The sequence below is a fragment of the Heterostelium album genome (genome assembly GCF_000004825.1).
Source record: "Heterostelium album PN500 unplaced genomic scaffold PPL_scaffold15, whole genome shotgun sequence".
In the NCBI taxonomy this organism is placed as follows: domain Eukaryota; phylum Evosea; class Eumycetozoa; order Acytosteliales; family Acytosteliaceae; genus Heterostelium; species Heterostelium album.
In genome coordinates this window covers 1-16,800 of record NW_008805077.1, presented here as the reverse complement: position 1 = coordinate 16,800, position 16,800 = coordinate 1, and the positions used below count along the sequence as shown (strand labels likewise).

The 16,800-nt window shown below is 33.7% G+C and overlaps 8 protein-coding genes across 8 annotated transcripts; 3 read left to right on the top strand and 5 right to left on the bottom strand.

Moving 5' to 3' along the window:
* Nucleotides 1-71: 71 nt before the first annotated feature.
* Nucleotides 72-1,916, bottom strand: PPL_10743 (uncharacterized protein; the record flags this gene model as incomplete). Its single annotated transcript, XM_020581508.1, has 1 exon — nucleotides 72-1,916. One exon carries the CDS (start codon nucleotides 1,914-1,916, stop codon nucleotides 72-74), a length of 1,845 nt encoding a protein of 614 aa, XP_020427824.1.
* Nucleotides 1,917-2,171: 255 nt separating this feature from the next.
* gxcCC (RhoGEF domain-containing protein) lies at nucleotides 2,172-5,185 on the bottom strand (the record flags this gene model as incomplete). Its single annotated transcript, XM_020581507.1, has 3 exons — nucleotides 2,172-2,314; nucleotides 2,382-5,035; nucleotides 5,148-5,185. The coding sequence occupies 3 exons, from the start codon at nucleotides 5,183-5,185 to the stop codon at nucleotides 2,172-2,174; spliced, it is 2,835 nt and encodes a 944-aa protein (XP_020427823.1).
* A 133-nt stretch (nucleotides 5,186-5,318) lies between these two features.
* Nucleotides 5,319-6,568, bottom strand: PPL_10741 (DUF92 domain-containing protein; the record flags this gene model as incomplete). The annotated part of the gene is made up of 3 exons (XM_020581506.1): nucleotides 5,319-5,338; nucleotides 5,529-5,709; nucleotides 5,789-6,568. 3 exons carry the CDS (start codon nucleotides 6,566-6,568, stop codon nucleotides 5,319-5,321), a joined length of 981 nt encoding a protein of 326 aa, XP_020427822.1.
* A 137-nt stretch (nucleotides 6,569-6,705) lies between these two features.
* Nucleotides 6,706-7,780, bottom strand: PPL_10740 (alpha/beta hydrolase; the record flags this gene model as incomplete). The annotated part of the gene is made up of 3 exons (XM_020581505.1): nucleotides 6,706-6,847; nucleotides 6,927-7,563; nucleotides 7,768-7,780. 3 exons carry the CDS (start codon nucleotides 7,778-7,780, stop codon nucleotides 6,706-6,708), a joined length of 792 nt encoding a protein of 263 aa, XP_020427821.1.
* Nucleotides 7,781-8,010: 230 nt separating this feature from the next.
* On the top strand, nucleotides 8,011-10,904 carry PPL_10739 (uncharacterized protein; the record flags this gene model as incomplete). Its single annotated transcript, XM_020581504.1, has 4 exons — nucleotides 8,011-9,795; nucleotides 9,871-10,035; nucleotides 10,057-10,649; nucleotides 10,868-10,904. 4 exons carry the CDS (start codon nucleotides 8,011-8,013, stop codon nucleotides 10,902-10,904), a joined length of 2,580 nt encoding a protein of 859 aa, XP_020427820.1.
* Nucleotides 10,905-11,023: 119 nt separating this feature from the next.
* Nucleotides 11,024-12,289, top strand: PPL_10738 (sphingomyelin phosphodiesterase; the record flags this gene model as incomplete). The annotated part of the gene is made up of 1 exon (XM_020581503.1): nucleotides 11,024-12,289. The coding sequence occupies one exon, from the start codon at nucleotides 11,024-11,026 to the stop codon at nucleotides 12,287-12,289; it is 1,266 nt and encodes a 421-aa protein (XP_020427819.1).
* Nucleotides 12,290-12,764: 475 nt separating this feature from the next.
* PPL_10737 (uncharacterized protein) lies at nucleotides 12,765-14,326 on the bottom strand (the record flags this gene model as incomplete). The annotated part of the gene is made up of 5 exons (XM_020581502.1): nucleotides 12,765-12,839; nucleotides 12,976-13,000; nucleotides 13,643-13,744; nucleotides 14,045-14,121; nucleotides 14,237-14,326. The coding sequence occupies 5 exons, from the start codon at nucleotides 14,324-14,326 to the stop codon at nucleotides 12,765-12,767; spliced, it is 369 nt and encodes a 122-aa protein (XP_020427818.1).
* Nucleotides 14,327-14,376: 50 nt separating this feature from the next.
* Nucleotides 14,377-15,916, top strand: PPL_10736 (uncharacterized protein; the record flags this gene model as incomplete). Its single annotated transcript, XM_020581501.1, has 4 exons — nucleotides 14,377-14,404; nucleotides 15,356-15,376; nucleotides 15,461-15,499; nucleotides 15,678-15,916. 4 exons carry the CDS (start codon nucleotides 14,377-14,379, stop codon nucleotides 15,914-15,916), a joined length of 327 nt encoding a protein of 108 aa, XP_020427817.1.
* Nucleotides 15,917-16,800: the final 884 nt, after the last annotated feature.

Genomic DNA, 16,800 nt, shown 5'->3' with positions numbered 1-16,800 from the left:
TTACAAAACTTTGTATTACAGACTTTTATTATGATATATTATTATTATTATTATTATTTAATAACAGTAGTTTAAATCTCTTCAACTAAATCATAGAAATAGATTGATTTGTTCTTTCTAATACAATCTAATAGTTGATTGTTTGCTTGTTTTGTGAATTGATTCGCAATGATTTGAATGTGAACCAAGGCGGTGGTCTTTGATAATGCTTGTACCAGTGGCTGTGAGTTGTCATCGTCAAGTTTGTTCTGTGAGATATTGAGCTTAGAGAGTTGATCTTTCTGTAGGGCATTGGCCAATGATGTACCTGAGCTTGGCATAATCAAGTTGTTCGATAGATCGATACATTGTAACGATTGGGGGATAGAATCGAGTATTTGATTTGCAGATACTCCTAGTTGATTGTTTTGAATCGACAACTCCAAGAGATGCTTGCACTGTTTCAAGTGTTTGGCAATCATAGCTCCACCCTCTGCTCCGAATTGATTGTTGGCCAAGTCCAATGTAGTCAATGTGCTGTTTTGTGAGAGTGCTTCAAAGAGTGGCTCCACACCTTCGATCTTTACTGACGCTGCCAAGTAGAGAGTTGCGAGACTACGATTCTTGGTGAGTGCGCTCGATAGCTCTTTGATGGCCGACGCTCCAAATGGATTATTCGATAGCACTAGAGTAGAGATTGTTTTGTTTTCAATGAGTGATTGGGCAATGGCAATACCGGCTTCGTCACTAAGTTTACTGTTGTTGAGGTCGAGGTGGCTGATGATACGGTTGGTTTTTAAAGCGTTGGCCAGTGCAATGTGACCGTCGGGTGTGGATGCCGATACACGACTGAGATCTACTGTATGAATCGATTGATTGGTGGCCAAAGATGCTGCCAACGATGACAGACCTTCAGCACCGATGTTGTTAAAGCTGAGATCCAATGTGGTGATTGAAGTGTTCAACTTGATGGCATCAGCAATAGCTTTGGCTGCCTTGGCACCCAACTTATTCCATGACAGATTGATAGATTTAATGGATTTGTTGGTCTTGATTGTATCGGCCATAGCTAATCCACCGTCATCTCCAAGTTCATTCTTTCCGAAATCAATCTGTACCAAAGATTTTACTGTTTTAAGCATACGAGCAAGTGCAACACCACTCTTGGCACCAATCTCATTGTCGTTCAATCCCAATACTACAAATCCTTGGTTTTGTCGGAGGACATCGGCCAATGGCAATCCACATTCATCACGAAGCTGATTGGAGTGGAGTACAAGATATTTCAATGACTTGTTTACTTTGAGTGCCTCCACGATGGGACCGGCACCTCTGAAGCTGAGTTGATTCGATGCCAAATCTAAATGAGTCAGTGTGTTGTTCTTTTTCATAGCCTCTGCAATTGAATTACCACCATTGGCACCAAGCATATTGAGTCCGAGATCCAAGTGTAGGAGATGGGTGTTACGCGCGAGGGCATTGGCAATGGATGTTCCACCTTTTTGCATGAGTCTGTTGTTGTACAAGTTGAGTGAGGTGATTGATTTATTGGTCTTTAGATTATCAGCCAAACGGTCGACAATCGAGTTGGTATTTGGATTGTTTCTAAGATCGATGGTGGTTAGAGTGTCTAGCGCCACAATGTAGTCCAACACTTTACCGATACGCATTACAATACGACGATATACAACCTTCTCACCTCCAGATACAATTCCACGCTCTGAATATTTAACTAATGGTTCTGGTGGTTGATTGGTAGAGATGGAAAGTTCACTCCAAGCAACTGGTAAAACCTTGGTAGTCCATAATTTACACACCAATGAATGATTTACAAACCAATAGGATGCATTATTCGATCTATTTACATATTGGAATAAAACAATAAGTGATTCCAATGGTAAATCATTGATGTTTGTTATATTTATTTTTTTTGACATTATTTTATTCTTTTTTGAAAATAAATAAATTGAAAAAAATGAAAATCAAAAAGCATAAGTGTAAAGATCAAAAACTTTTTGTTTGGGTATAAAAATTAAAATAAAATGGGTTTTTTGCTTATGGATATTTTTTTTTTCAAAGAATGATTTTTTTTTTTTAAATATTGTTATACATTTTTATTTTATTCCGTTATTAGTTTGATGGTCACTGTTAACATGTGTGTTGTAACTCTAAACCAATGTGATTATAACTTATTAACTCTTATTATCCTTTGATTTCTTATTTTCGGTTGCTTTTGTAATACAAGATTGAATATGTTGAATCCACATATCTTTTTCAGCTACAGTTTTAGCCATAAACTTTTTATAATCTGTTTGATTGTCAATACCAAACCAACCTATAAAGAAAGAATATTAGTTAGTTTTTTTTTAGATTTTTTTTTTTTTTTTTTTAATAATACTTACATTCTGATTTGTTATGTGATAATTTTGTTTCGCTTGTCAAGTTCAAGTTAAATACATATTTATATTTTGGTTGCTTTGATTTTCTATCTACAGTACCATAGAGATGTTTTGAGAAATAACTATCCTTTCCTTTTTTGTATTTGCAAATGACGAGCATCTGATTGAAGAGGAAAACGTGAAGGATGGTGGCAACTGCAGCACCTTTGAGATCGGAGGAGCTGCCTGTCACTGCATTCGATACAACGCTAGAGATGGTATTTCCAAATCCACTACCTGACGATGGAAGATTGTATTGGAGGTCACCTTCCATTGTGTAACGCAGCGATGGGTATGCCATGATATCGAAACCAATGATTGCATCCTGAAGCATTGAGACATGTGTTACATTCTCAAACTCACGACGCTTCTCGTTGACGTGGTCAGCAATGTTTTGCATCTTGGACAACGATTGAACGAGTTGCGTACGATCTGGATGCGATTGTTCTGTGACTTTGACCATTTCCTCGAGAAGTAGGACGTAACGTGGAATTCTCTGTACTGGTATGATAATGAGATCTCGCAATTGCTGATTGGTACGCTGGAATGTTGCATTCATAAACTCGTAGAGTGTCGAATGCTTGGTGAATTCATTGACGGTGTTAAGTGATCGATTGTAATGGTTGACATAGGCAATGTAGCATTTGAGAAGATCCGACATCTTAAAGAAAATATCTCCAAACAGAGTGTGGCAGTGCCATGGTTTAGAAGTGACACGCTCGTGTATTCTCGTCAACAGCGAGTTGTTGATGTTTAGAATAACTTCAATGTTGTTGTAGAGTGTCTTTATGTTGTCGATGTTGACGTTCAATCCTTCGGACATCTTTCGCAGTGGCACCAGGTATTCATGTGCCAAAATCTGTAGACTGTTGATGTAGGTCTTCTCGGTGTGTAGGATCTCTAGTGCTACGTCACGACGATTCTTTAGACGTTTGTACGATCGACGGGCCAAGAAAGCACGAACCACCGATTGTGCTTTGATGATCTTCTTGAGATCCTCACGATCAACCTGTGCTTCATCGGCTAGACTGCACGATGATGATGACTGTGTAAGGGTAGGGTTATTATTGCTACTGTTGACCTCCTTTTCTTTCTTACGATCTTCTCTCTCACGACGTCTGCTACGTCTCTTTTCTCTTCGCTCGTCACGCTCCTCTTTGGTTTCTGTTCGTTTTGTTACTGATTTCTTACGATCACGTGTTTCACCGATGGGTGGTGTTGATGAAGTAGATCCGTTGTTTGGACTATCGATTGAAGTGTCGAGACTTTGAATGGAGGTAATCAGTGGTGTACTGTTGTTACTGTTGTTGTTGGTAGTAGTTGTAGTGGTGGTGGTGGTGATAGTGGGTATTGAGGTGTTTGCCATTCCGACTACTGATTTCAAGTCGGTGATCTTCAATTCCAATTGATCCAATTTATCACCAAGCTTATTGACGCGCTCATCAAGTTTAGCTGCAGCTTTTTTGAGCATTTCCTCGTGATCGTTCGAGATTCTTCTAAGTTCCTGAGTAAAGTTGTTGAGTATTTCCATGAGTGACAGTCTGTCAGCTGTGCTAAATGACGATGCTTCACGAGGTGAACGAGGAGTTTGTTGTTGTTGTTGTGATGGTGATCCAATCTGTGTGAGTTTGTCGGCTAGCGGTGTTCCAGAGGCGTTCGATCCAGTACCGTTGGTTGCAAGCGAGAATGGATTTCCTTTTTCTGGTGTTTGGGTGAGAGTGTCTTGGCGCTTAAGTGGTGGACGTTTGAAAAATAATTTGTTGTCACTCGATCCCAGTGATTGACCTCCGCTGGTAACCGAGGAGTTGGAAGTATTCGATCCAGTAGAGGAACTTCTGTTGTGTCCACGAGCAGAGTTTGGCATGGACGGTATCGATGTGAGATTACCACCGTTTCTCTGAAGGTTCAAGTAGTATGCTACATAGGTCATCGTGCAAGATTCATCCATTTGTCCATCGATAATCGACTGTGGTATCAACATGGATGGAATGTTTAGTGCTTTCTCTGCAATGTCAAAGCATCGCTTCAAACCAGCGAGGTCATCCATCGAATCCATCTCATTGAGATCGATCGAGGACGGTGCTTGTCGGTGAACGAGAGCATAGAATACCTGCGGATTTTGGAATGATTTGGTAAAGTTGGTGACTGGTTGAATAAGAGAGTATGGCTCTAGCTCACGACGACACCATCGCAAGAGTGCCTCTCTCGGTGTTTTCATAAAGTTTGCAAGGTTACTAGATCCACGCGAATTGGTTTTATAAAGTTGGTTGTTGGTGTTGTTTTTTGAGCTCGATGTCAAATCCTCACCGTACTCTGGATCTAAATCCTCTTCGTTGAGAAACTGTTGAATATGAAACTTGGATATAATTCTCCAAAGGAGTGCTAGTATCATCTTGCTGTTACGGTCCACTAAATTCTCGGGTCTGACATTCACCAGGTTGATACCCCATCTCTCGACTGCTGAAAGCGCAATTTGAACATTCGATAGCTGTTGTAATCTATTTTTAGGTTTGCTAATGTGATAGTTGTCAAACTTTTCATTGGTAAGAATCTCCATTAGGTTGATCAATAACACACCATCTTTAAAATCATCGACAATATCAGAAACCACCATATTTCTAATATTTAATATATTATTTGCCCATATTGAATACCTTTTTATAATATATATTAATATGAGTTTAATTTTTTATAATTATTGATTGAAAATAACAACAAAATATTACTTACACCTTCTTTTGAAGATCTGTTGACCAATCTTCACTCATTTCTTCTTTAATTTGTGGTGATTTAAAAAAAATAATATATATAAATATAAAAATAAAAATGAAAATATATAAAATATTATTATTTTACTTTATATATTAACTTTATTATTTAAAAATACAAATACTTTTATATTTATTTATAAAAACCTTTTTCTATGATACAAAAAAAAAACTAATCTAATTTTGATGAAAAAAAAATTATGAGCAGAGCAAACTGTGTGAAAAAATACAAAAGAAAGAATTTTTTTTTTTGCAACGATCAGATTTCAAAAACGGTCTATTTTTTTTTTTAAACTTTTTAATTTAATTTTTTTTTTTTAAAATAAATAAAAACCAAAAAAACCACAGATCATCGATATCAACAACGATGAGAGGAAATTAACTTGGTGATTATCAAGTAAATCTACACCACAAATATGATCTATATCTTGAGAGTTTAATTTGCTTGGCGGATTGTTGGTGACCACTAATTTCTTTTTATTCCATCCTGAATATTGTAGTGTTGCTCCCATCAATGAATCAATCTTAATTTTTATAAATTTAGATTTTGGGTGAATAAATAATAAAAATAGATATTAATATTAGTTTGTTAAATTTACATACGAGAGAACCAAACAATCCAGCAAAAGTACCAAGATAGATGATTGGAATCTGTGATTTCAGCGCATGACCATTGTTGAATAGTGCAGATGTAAAGTAATATATTATTCCTATGAATGAACCACCTGCGATTGAAGCCAAGATACCCACCAAACTGACACCTCCGTTGGTACCTGTTGGAACTGGTTTGAGTGTTGTGACAAGAATCGGTTTCTTTTTATTGAGAATACCAAGCTCAGATGCCCAGGTATCACCATTGCAAGCGGCATAGTGTCCAACAACTGCACAAATCAAAAACGCATCAAACTTGTAGTCAGAGTCTATAAAAGTGATTCTTGGATCAAATGAAAATAAAAGGAATACAAGTCCACAAACTGCTGCATTCAAACTATTAGAGAGTACCTGTACATAATTTCTTTGTCCACCTATTGATTTAAGATGATAAGTGTTAGAATAGCTAGCTAGTTTAAATGGTGGTTGTTTGTAAAATTTACCAAGTAAATGATTTTCTTCAATTTTTTTCTTTATTGATGCTTTATACTTGGTGAGATATGACGATGAGAAATAAAAAGATAACAATGAAACTGCAAATGACCAACTAGATATACAGGTAATCATACCAACACACCACGCAGCAATCACACCAGAGGTTGACAATGATTTCTTTCTGTAACCATGAATTGCAAATAGACTAACTATTATTAATGCAGTTAATAACCTGCTCTTTGAATGTTCATAAGCATTTATAAAGATAGTTTCACTTAGAAGGGTAATTCTATTCATTTTTAAATTAATATATTTAATGTGAATTACAAAACATTTGTTTTTTTTTTTTTTTTTTTTTTGCCAAGTCATCAACCATCTTTAAAAAAAATATTTTATTTATACAAAATTATTAATCTCTTCATGAATAATTATAATTAACTCTCTTTTGGTAGATTTGTAAAAGTAGTACAAATCCATTTTGATATTTCTTTGGCAAGCAATTTCTCTCTTCCACCATAGAAATGATCGACATTCTCGAAAAGTCTAACTTCTGTTGGATGTGGAAAATCAGCAGTTCTAATTATTAAGAGTAGTATAAATATTATTTAGTTTAGCTTTGTTGTTTGATTTTCGGTCAATTGAATATAATAATTACCTTGATTTATATTTAGAGGTTCCAGTAAAATTATCACGATCTCCTTGAATAAATAGTTTTGGTTTGTTTGATTTTCCTAATTCCAATAGTGGTCCGAGTAGCATCAATGTAAGTGGTCCGAATGGGTATGATACCGAGGTGTATCCTATGATCGATTGATGACTGTCGGCAACTGACGATCCGATGACAGCACCATATGAATAACCGACAATGATAATTCTGGTTGGACGATGACCAATCGGTGCATGATCCAAGAGATAGCTAACTGCTGCGAGTACATCTTCACGCTCGTATGAACCTCTCCAACTACCTTTTCCTTGACTTCCACCGACACCTCTAAAGTTGAAGCATAATGTTGGAATATGCAAATGGTTGGTCAAGAAACTAGAGATTCCCAAAACTACATTGTTATTATAGTTTCCTCCTAACATTGGGTGTGGATGAGTTATGACTACACCAATGTTTGAGAGATCCGAAGTATTATGATGATTTTCATTATGCTCTGTATCTACATATGATAGAAATCCATCCAATTGATAGACTGTACCCTCTGACAAAACAGGTACATGTACAAGCTTCTTCTCTACTTTTATTGGTTTTTTGTATAATGGTTCATCTTGTTGATTCATATCTAACACTATAATGTAATATTACAATAATTTATTGTTTATTGATAAAAAAAATAATGCATTTGGTTTTTTTTTTTTTGTTTTTTAAAAAAAAGACGTTTTTTTATTTTTTTAATTAATTATTTTATGTAGTGATATGTATACTTTTTTTATATGATCATGGTACTTTAACCACATCTAATAATTTATAATCTTTTGTATTTAAATTAAACAACTAATGTTCATTTTTTTAATAATTATTCTTTGGTTTTTTTTTTTTTTTACATAATAATTTGAAGGCTACGTTTCCAAAACTTAAATATTTATTTTTTATTAAATCTAAATTATTGATTAATATTACGAATTAAATTATAAATTGATCACTGATTTTGATTTCATTTTCATTTGTTTGAATTATTTCAAAATTATAATATTGTTTTTTTTTTTCTTTTTAATGTTTTTTATACTTATTAGCAATGAGTAACACAGAATCAACATCAACTGCAAAAAAGAAAACAGAAAATGCTACAAAATTAAATTACAGTAGTGGTAGTGGTATTATACATAGAAAGACAAAAGCTATTAGAAAACAGATAGCAACTGTTTCACCTATTAGTCAATGGTCATCTCTTTCATTGCCTCACGACCAAATTGACCAACAACTCGATAAACTTTTACAGGATTCACTCAATAGTCTTACATCTGACTCACGAGTACTTAGAGATGTTAAGAGCTCGACCAGTCACTATCTAAATAAATCGAGTACCACTTTACCATTGGATAGTTTGACGTCGAATGAAGTGGGTGCTGCTGGTGGTGTTGGTACCGGTGGAGCTGGTATCAGTTCGAATAGTCAGTCAGCAGAAGCAGAATCACCGGTCGTAGCAACTATCAATGGTATTAGCACTGGAATAGCTTCGCTATTGAGCTCATTGGAGCAGTTGGAGCCATTGTATTCAGAGGTTGGCAATGTCGGTGCAAAGTATAATCGTCTGGCTGGTGGTCATCCTAGAAAGCGTAAGGTCGTTGCCGACTATGATCCAACTCTCACCTACAAAGTCGGCAAGCATGTGCTCTTGTCCAATCTCCTGACAGATCAGATCCAGTTGTTTGTAGACTATCTCTTTGTAGCGTCGCAACGCATAGAATCGATACGTGACTATTGGTCTTCTAGATACGTCGATTCACCCAACTCTTGGTATATCATCGAGAAGACACCATTGTTTTGGTTGAAATACTGGCGACAACAACTGAGAAAGCGTATATACTTTGAAAAGAAACTTGCTCGATTACATCAAACCGCCAATTACAGTTCACCATTCATTACAGTCTCCAACAAGTTGCACGAAATTCGAGTCGATATGGAAAGATTGGTTAGAAAGAATATAATGAAGCAAACAGACACTGAAATCGATGAAATAATCAATAGCAGATATTCTAATAATAATAATAGTAGTAATAATAATGGAGGTAGTGATGGTATCTCACCATGCAGCTCCGAAGAGGTCAGTCCAATTACATCGGATAGTGAAGACAATGACAAACAAGATAGAGATGAGATTGCCAGTAAAATATCGAAATCTATAGCAAAGAGTGACGACAGTAACGATATTTTACATCCAACTAAAGAGATAGAGTTGAGAATTGCTAGATTAGATAAATTGTTAAAGTTGGTAGCCATTGCAATTGGTCGACTTACGTTCTACATTGGTAACATGAAGAACTTTACTAGTTTATCACAGTTTAATGTCATTGCAAGTCAAGCTGTTATTTTAGTATATGATAGTGTCTTGATGTTTGGTGCCAATATAGAGGGTGGCGATATACTCTCTGGTGACGAAAAACAAAACTCTGATATAAACTATCATATCAATCAATTGGTCGAAATGTCACGAATGATACAAGAGAGAATGCGTGATTACGATGTATTAACTGATCCTATGGTTGCAGACTGTGCACTCCTCAACCAGCCAGACACTGAAAAGTACCAAGAGTCACTCTATTTTATGGTTCGCTCCAACACTGTCGCTATTCAAAAGTTCTTTGGATTCATGCAGCTTCAGATAGCGAATGACCAACATCCTGGCTGGCTCTCACGTAATTGGATGAAGATAACTGTTGGTCTAACAATTGGATATCTAAGTGGTAGCTATTTGTACGATAACTACAGCGATTTCAAATCATCGGCAACTGACTATTATCGCGCCTGGCATAGATTCGCTGTTGAACATATCGAGCTGCCTTTGCGAAACATATGGAATGTAATAAGATACGACCAGAAAACAATGAATGTAGCTGACCCCAAGTCTTTGCAATCGTCACTCGAATCTCTACAGCGTATGGTGGTCGACTACAATAGAGATATGGCAGGAGGAAATCTTAATGAATCTGATATTGCAACACTTGTAGACCTTGCCGCTAAAGGAGATATCACAACAGTGATGCGTCCCTATGAGGCTGCCATTGAGAAACCATTCAAAAGTTTAGTTTTAGGTGATTTGGTACGACTACTTTTAATTCAGGTCCAAAAGGAGAAAGTAGATGTAGACAAAGCAATGCAAGCAATCGATAAACTACTACAATCCAACGAATTGAACTTCCAGTTGCTTGCTGCTATACCGGCAGTGCTCTTGCTGACTGCTCTTGGATGGCAAATCAATCAACTTGTTAGAGGTGGTAATACCACGGCAAAGATGAGACGTGCACAGTCAAAGATACTCTCTGCTTTGCGATCGATGCATCGACAGCTGACCTTTGGTAAACACCAAACACTTCCAACTTATCTCTCGCCTTTGGTCATGGCATCTTCACCTACCTACTTTACTACATTCTACCCAGGCTTAAAGACAATCTCAGGAGTACAAAACAACAACAGCAACAGCAACAACGATGGTAGTAAAGACAACTATGAACAATTGACATCAGAAGAGGAATTAAAGATACAATGCATACCATTCGAACAATATGGAACACTATTGCTAACAACAGATAAACTAAAACATTACATTCAACACATTAAAAACAAATCTGAAAATCAGTGGTTAAACGAAGATCTACAAGATCTCGAGTCGGATCACCTTGCAAATAACGAAAAAATATTAACCATTCAAAGAATGTTTTATACCTATTCTTTTTTAAAAAATAAAATTTAAAAAAATAAAATTATTGTATTTGCAAATTTATTTCCAAAATTAGAAATTCGATATTAAATTGTTTTTTTTTTTTTATGAAAATTTTTAATAAAAGTTTTACAGATATGTTGTAACCCTTTGTTTTTTACATTATTATGCAAACTATTAACAAATCGTTTTACAATAATAATTTTTAATATAGTTATATATTTATATTTATTTATAAGTATGATACTTAATACTTTGTTATATTAACATAAAATTATCTTTTTTTTGATATATATATAACCTATAAGATTTCTTTTATTTATCTTTATTTTAAATAATTTATTTTTTATATTTTTATTCATAATAAAAAATGGTGTCTCAAGATGTTTTAATGAATTTACACATAAAATTGTTAACATATAATGTATTTATTAGACCACCAGGAATTAGAAATAATTTCAATGATTACAAAGATGAAAGATTGGAATGTATGATTTCAACAGACTTGGGTGCAGAGAAATTAATAAAATCATTCACATCGCAATCTGGTGTTCCCTATTCACTCTATACCGTAGATAAAGACAGATTTCCAACGATACCTTATTTATCACCTTGGAGATCTCCACGTCCACCGAAACTGTTATCGCCGGTGTCGGAACGCAAGTTAAAGGAGCAGCATCAAAGGTACGCCAAGTTAGACACCTCAATTCTTGGTCAGTACGATATCATTTGTTTCCAAGAGTTGTTTTCTGCATTCTCCTACAGACAGAGACGATTTTTAGAGCGAGCTACCGCACAGGGATTCAAATATCATGCAACTTCACCTCTACCCTCCTATTTAAAGTCGACATTCTTGGTGGATGGTGGTGTAGCGATCATCTCAAAGTATCCAATAGTTAAACAAGAGTATCTTTTATATCAGCAGGGTGTTGACAGTGATATGTTGGCTGCAAAGGGTGCCATCTATGCAAAGATTGAAATCGAGAAGAACAAACATTATATTCATTTATTCTCAACTCATCTACAGGCATCGTATGTGCATCCAAATTCAACCACAGAGAGTACAGACAATGTTAAGAATGATTCGGTGAGAACCAAGCAGTTAAACCAATTACGCGAATTCATGCATCTCATGACATCCAACGATCAATATCCAATTATATTGGCTGGAGACCTGAATGTCGACTCTAGAGTATCCAAGACATCGCATGACTCTGGATCTGACACCAAAGAGTACTTGGAAATGATCGATTTAATCTCAAACAAGAATCATCTAGATGGCCAGGTACAGTTGTTTGAAATGTTAGATCTTCTAAAGAATGACACTGGATTGCATCCACCAACCGTTGGTGATGCTACTGATGTCAATGGTGTATTATCGGCAAAAGAGACTGCCCTAACAAATAAGAACGACTATTGTTGTATGAAGAGTCTAGATTACATATTTCTAGTCAATCGTATTCAACCATCTCACCTCTCCGTGGACAACGCAGATTCCAACCAAAAAAATCATAATAATAATAACAATATATTGGTTCCAGGTACTACAAAGGTCGAACCATTTTTCATTGAAGGTTTTCCATTTTCACAACTCAGCGATCACTATGGTGTATCAACTGAATTAAAATTTGTTTAATAAAAAACGTTCATGTTTATATTTTAAAAAATATTCTTTTTTATTAAATTGTTCTTGATTTAATTTTACCTATTGGATATCATCTAATCTACCTGTATGTCGATGCTCTTACAAAGACTTTCATTCAACAGCATGTAACAAGCAATACCAAGTTCGAAGTATGATGATTGAGCAGCAACAACAACAGCTATTTCTCACGTTTTGATCTTTATACAATACAAAAGTATCCACAACAAACACACCCAGTATTAAAGGAACTGCTGTTACAATTAATCATACACTACAATATTAGTTCTCTTTATCGACAATCATTGTTATTATTACTATTGAATAATTTGATAGGTGAAATTGGTTGGTGTCAAAGGGTGTTCTTCAAAATATCGGATGAAGTTTGAATTGATTGTATTTGTATATTCTTAATATTTTGATCCGTTCATCTTTCTAATGATTGTAAGTCTCCTTAACCGATTTCTTATCACTCTGTTGGTTCGCGATAGGTGTGATCACCAGTTTCATTTGCCAAATTGATATTACACCTCCAATTGAGTTGCTTTAAAAATTAATGAATTAATCATAAAGATTAGATGAATCGATGTTGGTTGAATGGTTGAATGTAAATGGGTGTGTTGTGATGGTTTTAAATTATTAAATAATTAGAATTAAAAATGAATATGGCGTTCATCTACTTCAAATAGTGCAGCACCAAACTTTCTTTAGAATCTAAATGTTATAATGAAATGACAACCAAATTTTTTTTTTTTTTTTTTTTACTTTCATTTTAAATCTTTAGATACACAAGTGAAAATTTTTATATGGGGGTTAATATGAGAGGAAAAAAAATTAATGCGAACCCCATATAAAAATTTCGTGAACTGGGGACTTCAAATTTTTCATTTTTTTGACAACTCATCTGGCACGATTTTTTTGAAATGGACCACCCAATTTTTTTATTTTCTTTATTTTTATTAATATTTTAACAATTATTTGTTTCAAAAATAAATATACCTATATTGTTTTACGTTGTATTTAGATGTTTAACTAATCACTACGATTGTTTCGTAGTTGTCATGGGCACCACACAAATCAGTGTGTGAAAAAAGTTTTTCACTTTTGAAACGTGCATTTTGATCATAGTAAAAATTTAAGGTGTGCCAGTGTGGTTATCATTTTTTTACAATTTGTCGAGATTTTTACCACATTAATTTTAAAAATTTATTTTGATGACTCGAACCAAAAAAAAAAAAAAAAATGATCATTTCAAACAATAGTTATTAATTTGAGATAGTCAATTAATAATAATATTTAAGATTTAATTTAAGATAGTCAATTAATAGTTATTTATTATCGATTTGCAGATTTGATAGCAATATCAAACAATAGTTATTTAATTTGAGATAGTCAACAGTAACAATAACAATAACAGTAACATTAACAATAACAATAACAATAACTTCACTTATAGCAATAACAATATTAATTATAATAATAATAATAATAACAATAATAACAATAATCTATAACAATAGTTTTTTTAATTTAAATAATCCATTTATTAGTTATTTGGAGAGTCAAGATATGGAGATCGAATATCTTTCTCAGCAGATATTGCTACTAAACCAACAAACACTACAAATGCGACCAACGAACCAACAACAACAATATCAACATCAACAGCAGCAACAACTCAAATTACAGCAACTACAACCACAGAACAACAACGATCGTTCGAACTTCTGAAATACAACAAAGACAAACAACACAAAGAGAGAGAAGAATAATCGATCATCTGATGTTCGCCCATCGTTATTCCAAAATGGACAAAAAAGTCTTTGCTAAATCAAATAGTATGTCATTCCAGTGTATATTTAATTGATGTTTAGAATGTGAACTAACAAAAAAAATAGATGGTGTCGATATAGCACTTGGTGGGAAGCTACAATAACAAACATTGTATAGTATAATCAATAATTCATTTGAAAACAGTATCAAATTCAAACAAGGTGGTGAAAAGATACAAAAGACAAATGAAACTGACATTGTAGAGATCGATGATGCATTGACGATCTTTTGCAATAGTAGATTCAACTATGAGACATGTCTATGAATGCAATATTGGTATGTTTACATTTAAAAGCTTTATCTTCTGAATAAATACTAATATAGTAATTATGATTAACAAAAAAATAAATATTCTCATTTATAATATAGATTATCTATAAAATCGTTGCAAGTGTTCTTTTTAAAGTTATTTAACATTTTTTTTTCTCATTAAAAAATAAATTGTCGTAACAACTACGAATTTAATGTGTAAAAAAGGGCATAACGAATCCCATTCGTAGTATGCTTTTTCATACAAATTTTTTTTTTTTTGCATTTATTGAGTTGAATACTATGTAAAAACTTCGTAACAACTACGAAAAAATTGTAGTGTAATATTGTCAAGTAAAACAGAGGAAAAAAAGAGTAAAGAGCTTGATCAAAAAGTTTAGCCATTAAAACAAAAAGGATTGGTTTTGGTTAACTAATTGTAAGTAGTAATATCACAGATCACAATATATAGAGTGTAAATAAGGATGAATAGTAATTTATATGATTTAAAAATGATATTTAAATAGAGATTCAAATGGGTGGGGTGGATTGAACATGTACTATAATAAAACACAGATATAAAGATAGAAATTTTGATAGTCACATATATAAAGTGAATATCATCATAGCCATGGACTAAGAAAAGGTGGTATTTATGGAGATACGATGATAACACATATATATAGGTCAAAGTGAATAAAGAGAAATGAGTGATTTAAATGCATCAAAAATATCTTATAAATAAGTATATTTCAGTCATAGATTTCAACTTAAATCATTCTTTACTAATCAATGTGATGTACTATAGAACATAAAATCGAACTTAATGATGCCAAATCAATTCTTTGGTGGCCTGTGACCCATGCAGATCGATAGTTTAGATAGTTATAATTAGATTGCTCATTTAATTCGCTTATTGGGTTATCCTATACTTTAAACAACAACAATACACATACTATATATTAGTATTTAATTTAGTTCCAATACGTCATATTCCTAGTATTTGGATTTTGGTGTGGCTACAGCGCGCCACGGCCACTGCCAATACCCAACTTTTTTAAACTTCAATAAAATTTAATATAGTTTTAATATGTTATACATTTCAAGTACAACCAATTAATAGTATGATCATCAACATTATCAAAACAGAGGGTTCAGCGATGCCAATGAAAGTACAGTTGGAGACCGGGCCTGCTACACAAAGCCAAGGTGTTCTTATTGCTATTGAGGTATGTAAATTTATAAGCATTAGTTTATTAATTAATAGAATGTTACTAAACATTTATTGATTATCATTTAGGAAATTATGGTGCATATCAACAACAGCAACATCAACAACAAGTTGAATATGAACAACAGCAACAGCAACAGCAACAGCAACAGCAACAGCAACAGCAGCAGCAGCAGCAGAAGCAACAACAACCAAATGTAGATAATAGAAAGTTACAACAAAATCAACAAGTAAATAATAAAAGATTGTTAGAGAAACAGAAACAACGAGATATGACACCACTTCAAGTGGTCAACGAAGATCAATGACAATTTGTGGATAGTGATGATCAAGAATAAAACATATAGTTTCAGTTTTAAAATAATAAATCATATTTATTTATTCGATTCACACGACTTGATATGATTCATTTACTTTGGAATCTATGATTAATAAATGAATTCATTCAAAAAAAAATGAATATAAAAGTATTTATCAATTAAAAGGTAATAAATATTTAAATAGATTGAAAGAATAGAATACATGATTAAATCAATGAATTAATGAATAAATCAATCAATTTTTGAATCACTAATAGAATCAATTATTCTATTAGTAATTTGGTTTAATTTAGAGTAATACAGTAGTTACTAGCATATTCTATTTAAATCACATCTAATTTAACAAAATTCGATGTCTGTAAATCCAAGTTTTTGTTTTGCAAAATAGGTAATCAATTCTATCTAATATAATAAAATCATTCTTCAAAACAGCAGTTTTCATAGATAAAAACTCATGCCCATAATGCAAAATTTATTTATAATATTTTTAAACTTCAATCAATTCATAAAGAATTTAATTTATGAGATATAAAACACCTTTTTATATCAATTTAAAGCAACTCCCATTTTAATCGTAAAGGTTTACCTTTACAAAAATGTTAGGACAAAATGCAAAACTAAAAAATATAGAAAGGTACTTTCAATCAAATATTCCAGATTTCAATTACAGAAATAAAAGATAGTTTATTACACTTCAATATATCTGCAACCCGCATATTAATCGTCAGGTTTACCTGATGATTAATATGCGGGTTGCCACAGGGCATAGCCCCGGGTTGCCACAGGGCATAGCCCCGGGTTGCCACAGGGCATAGCCCCGGGTTGCCACAGGGCATAGCCCCGGGTTGCCACAGGGCATAGCCCCGGGTTGC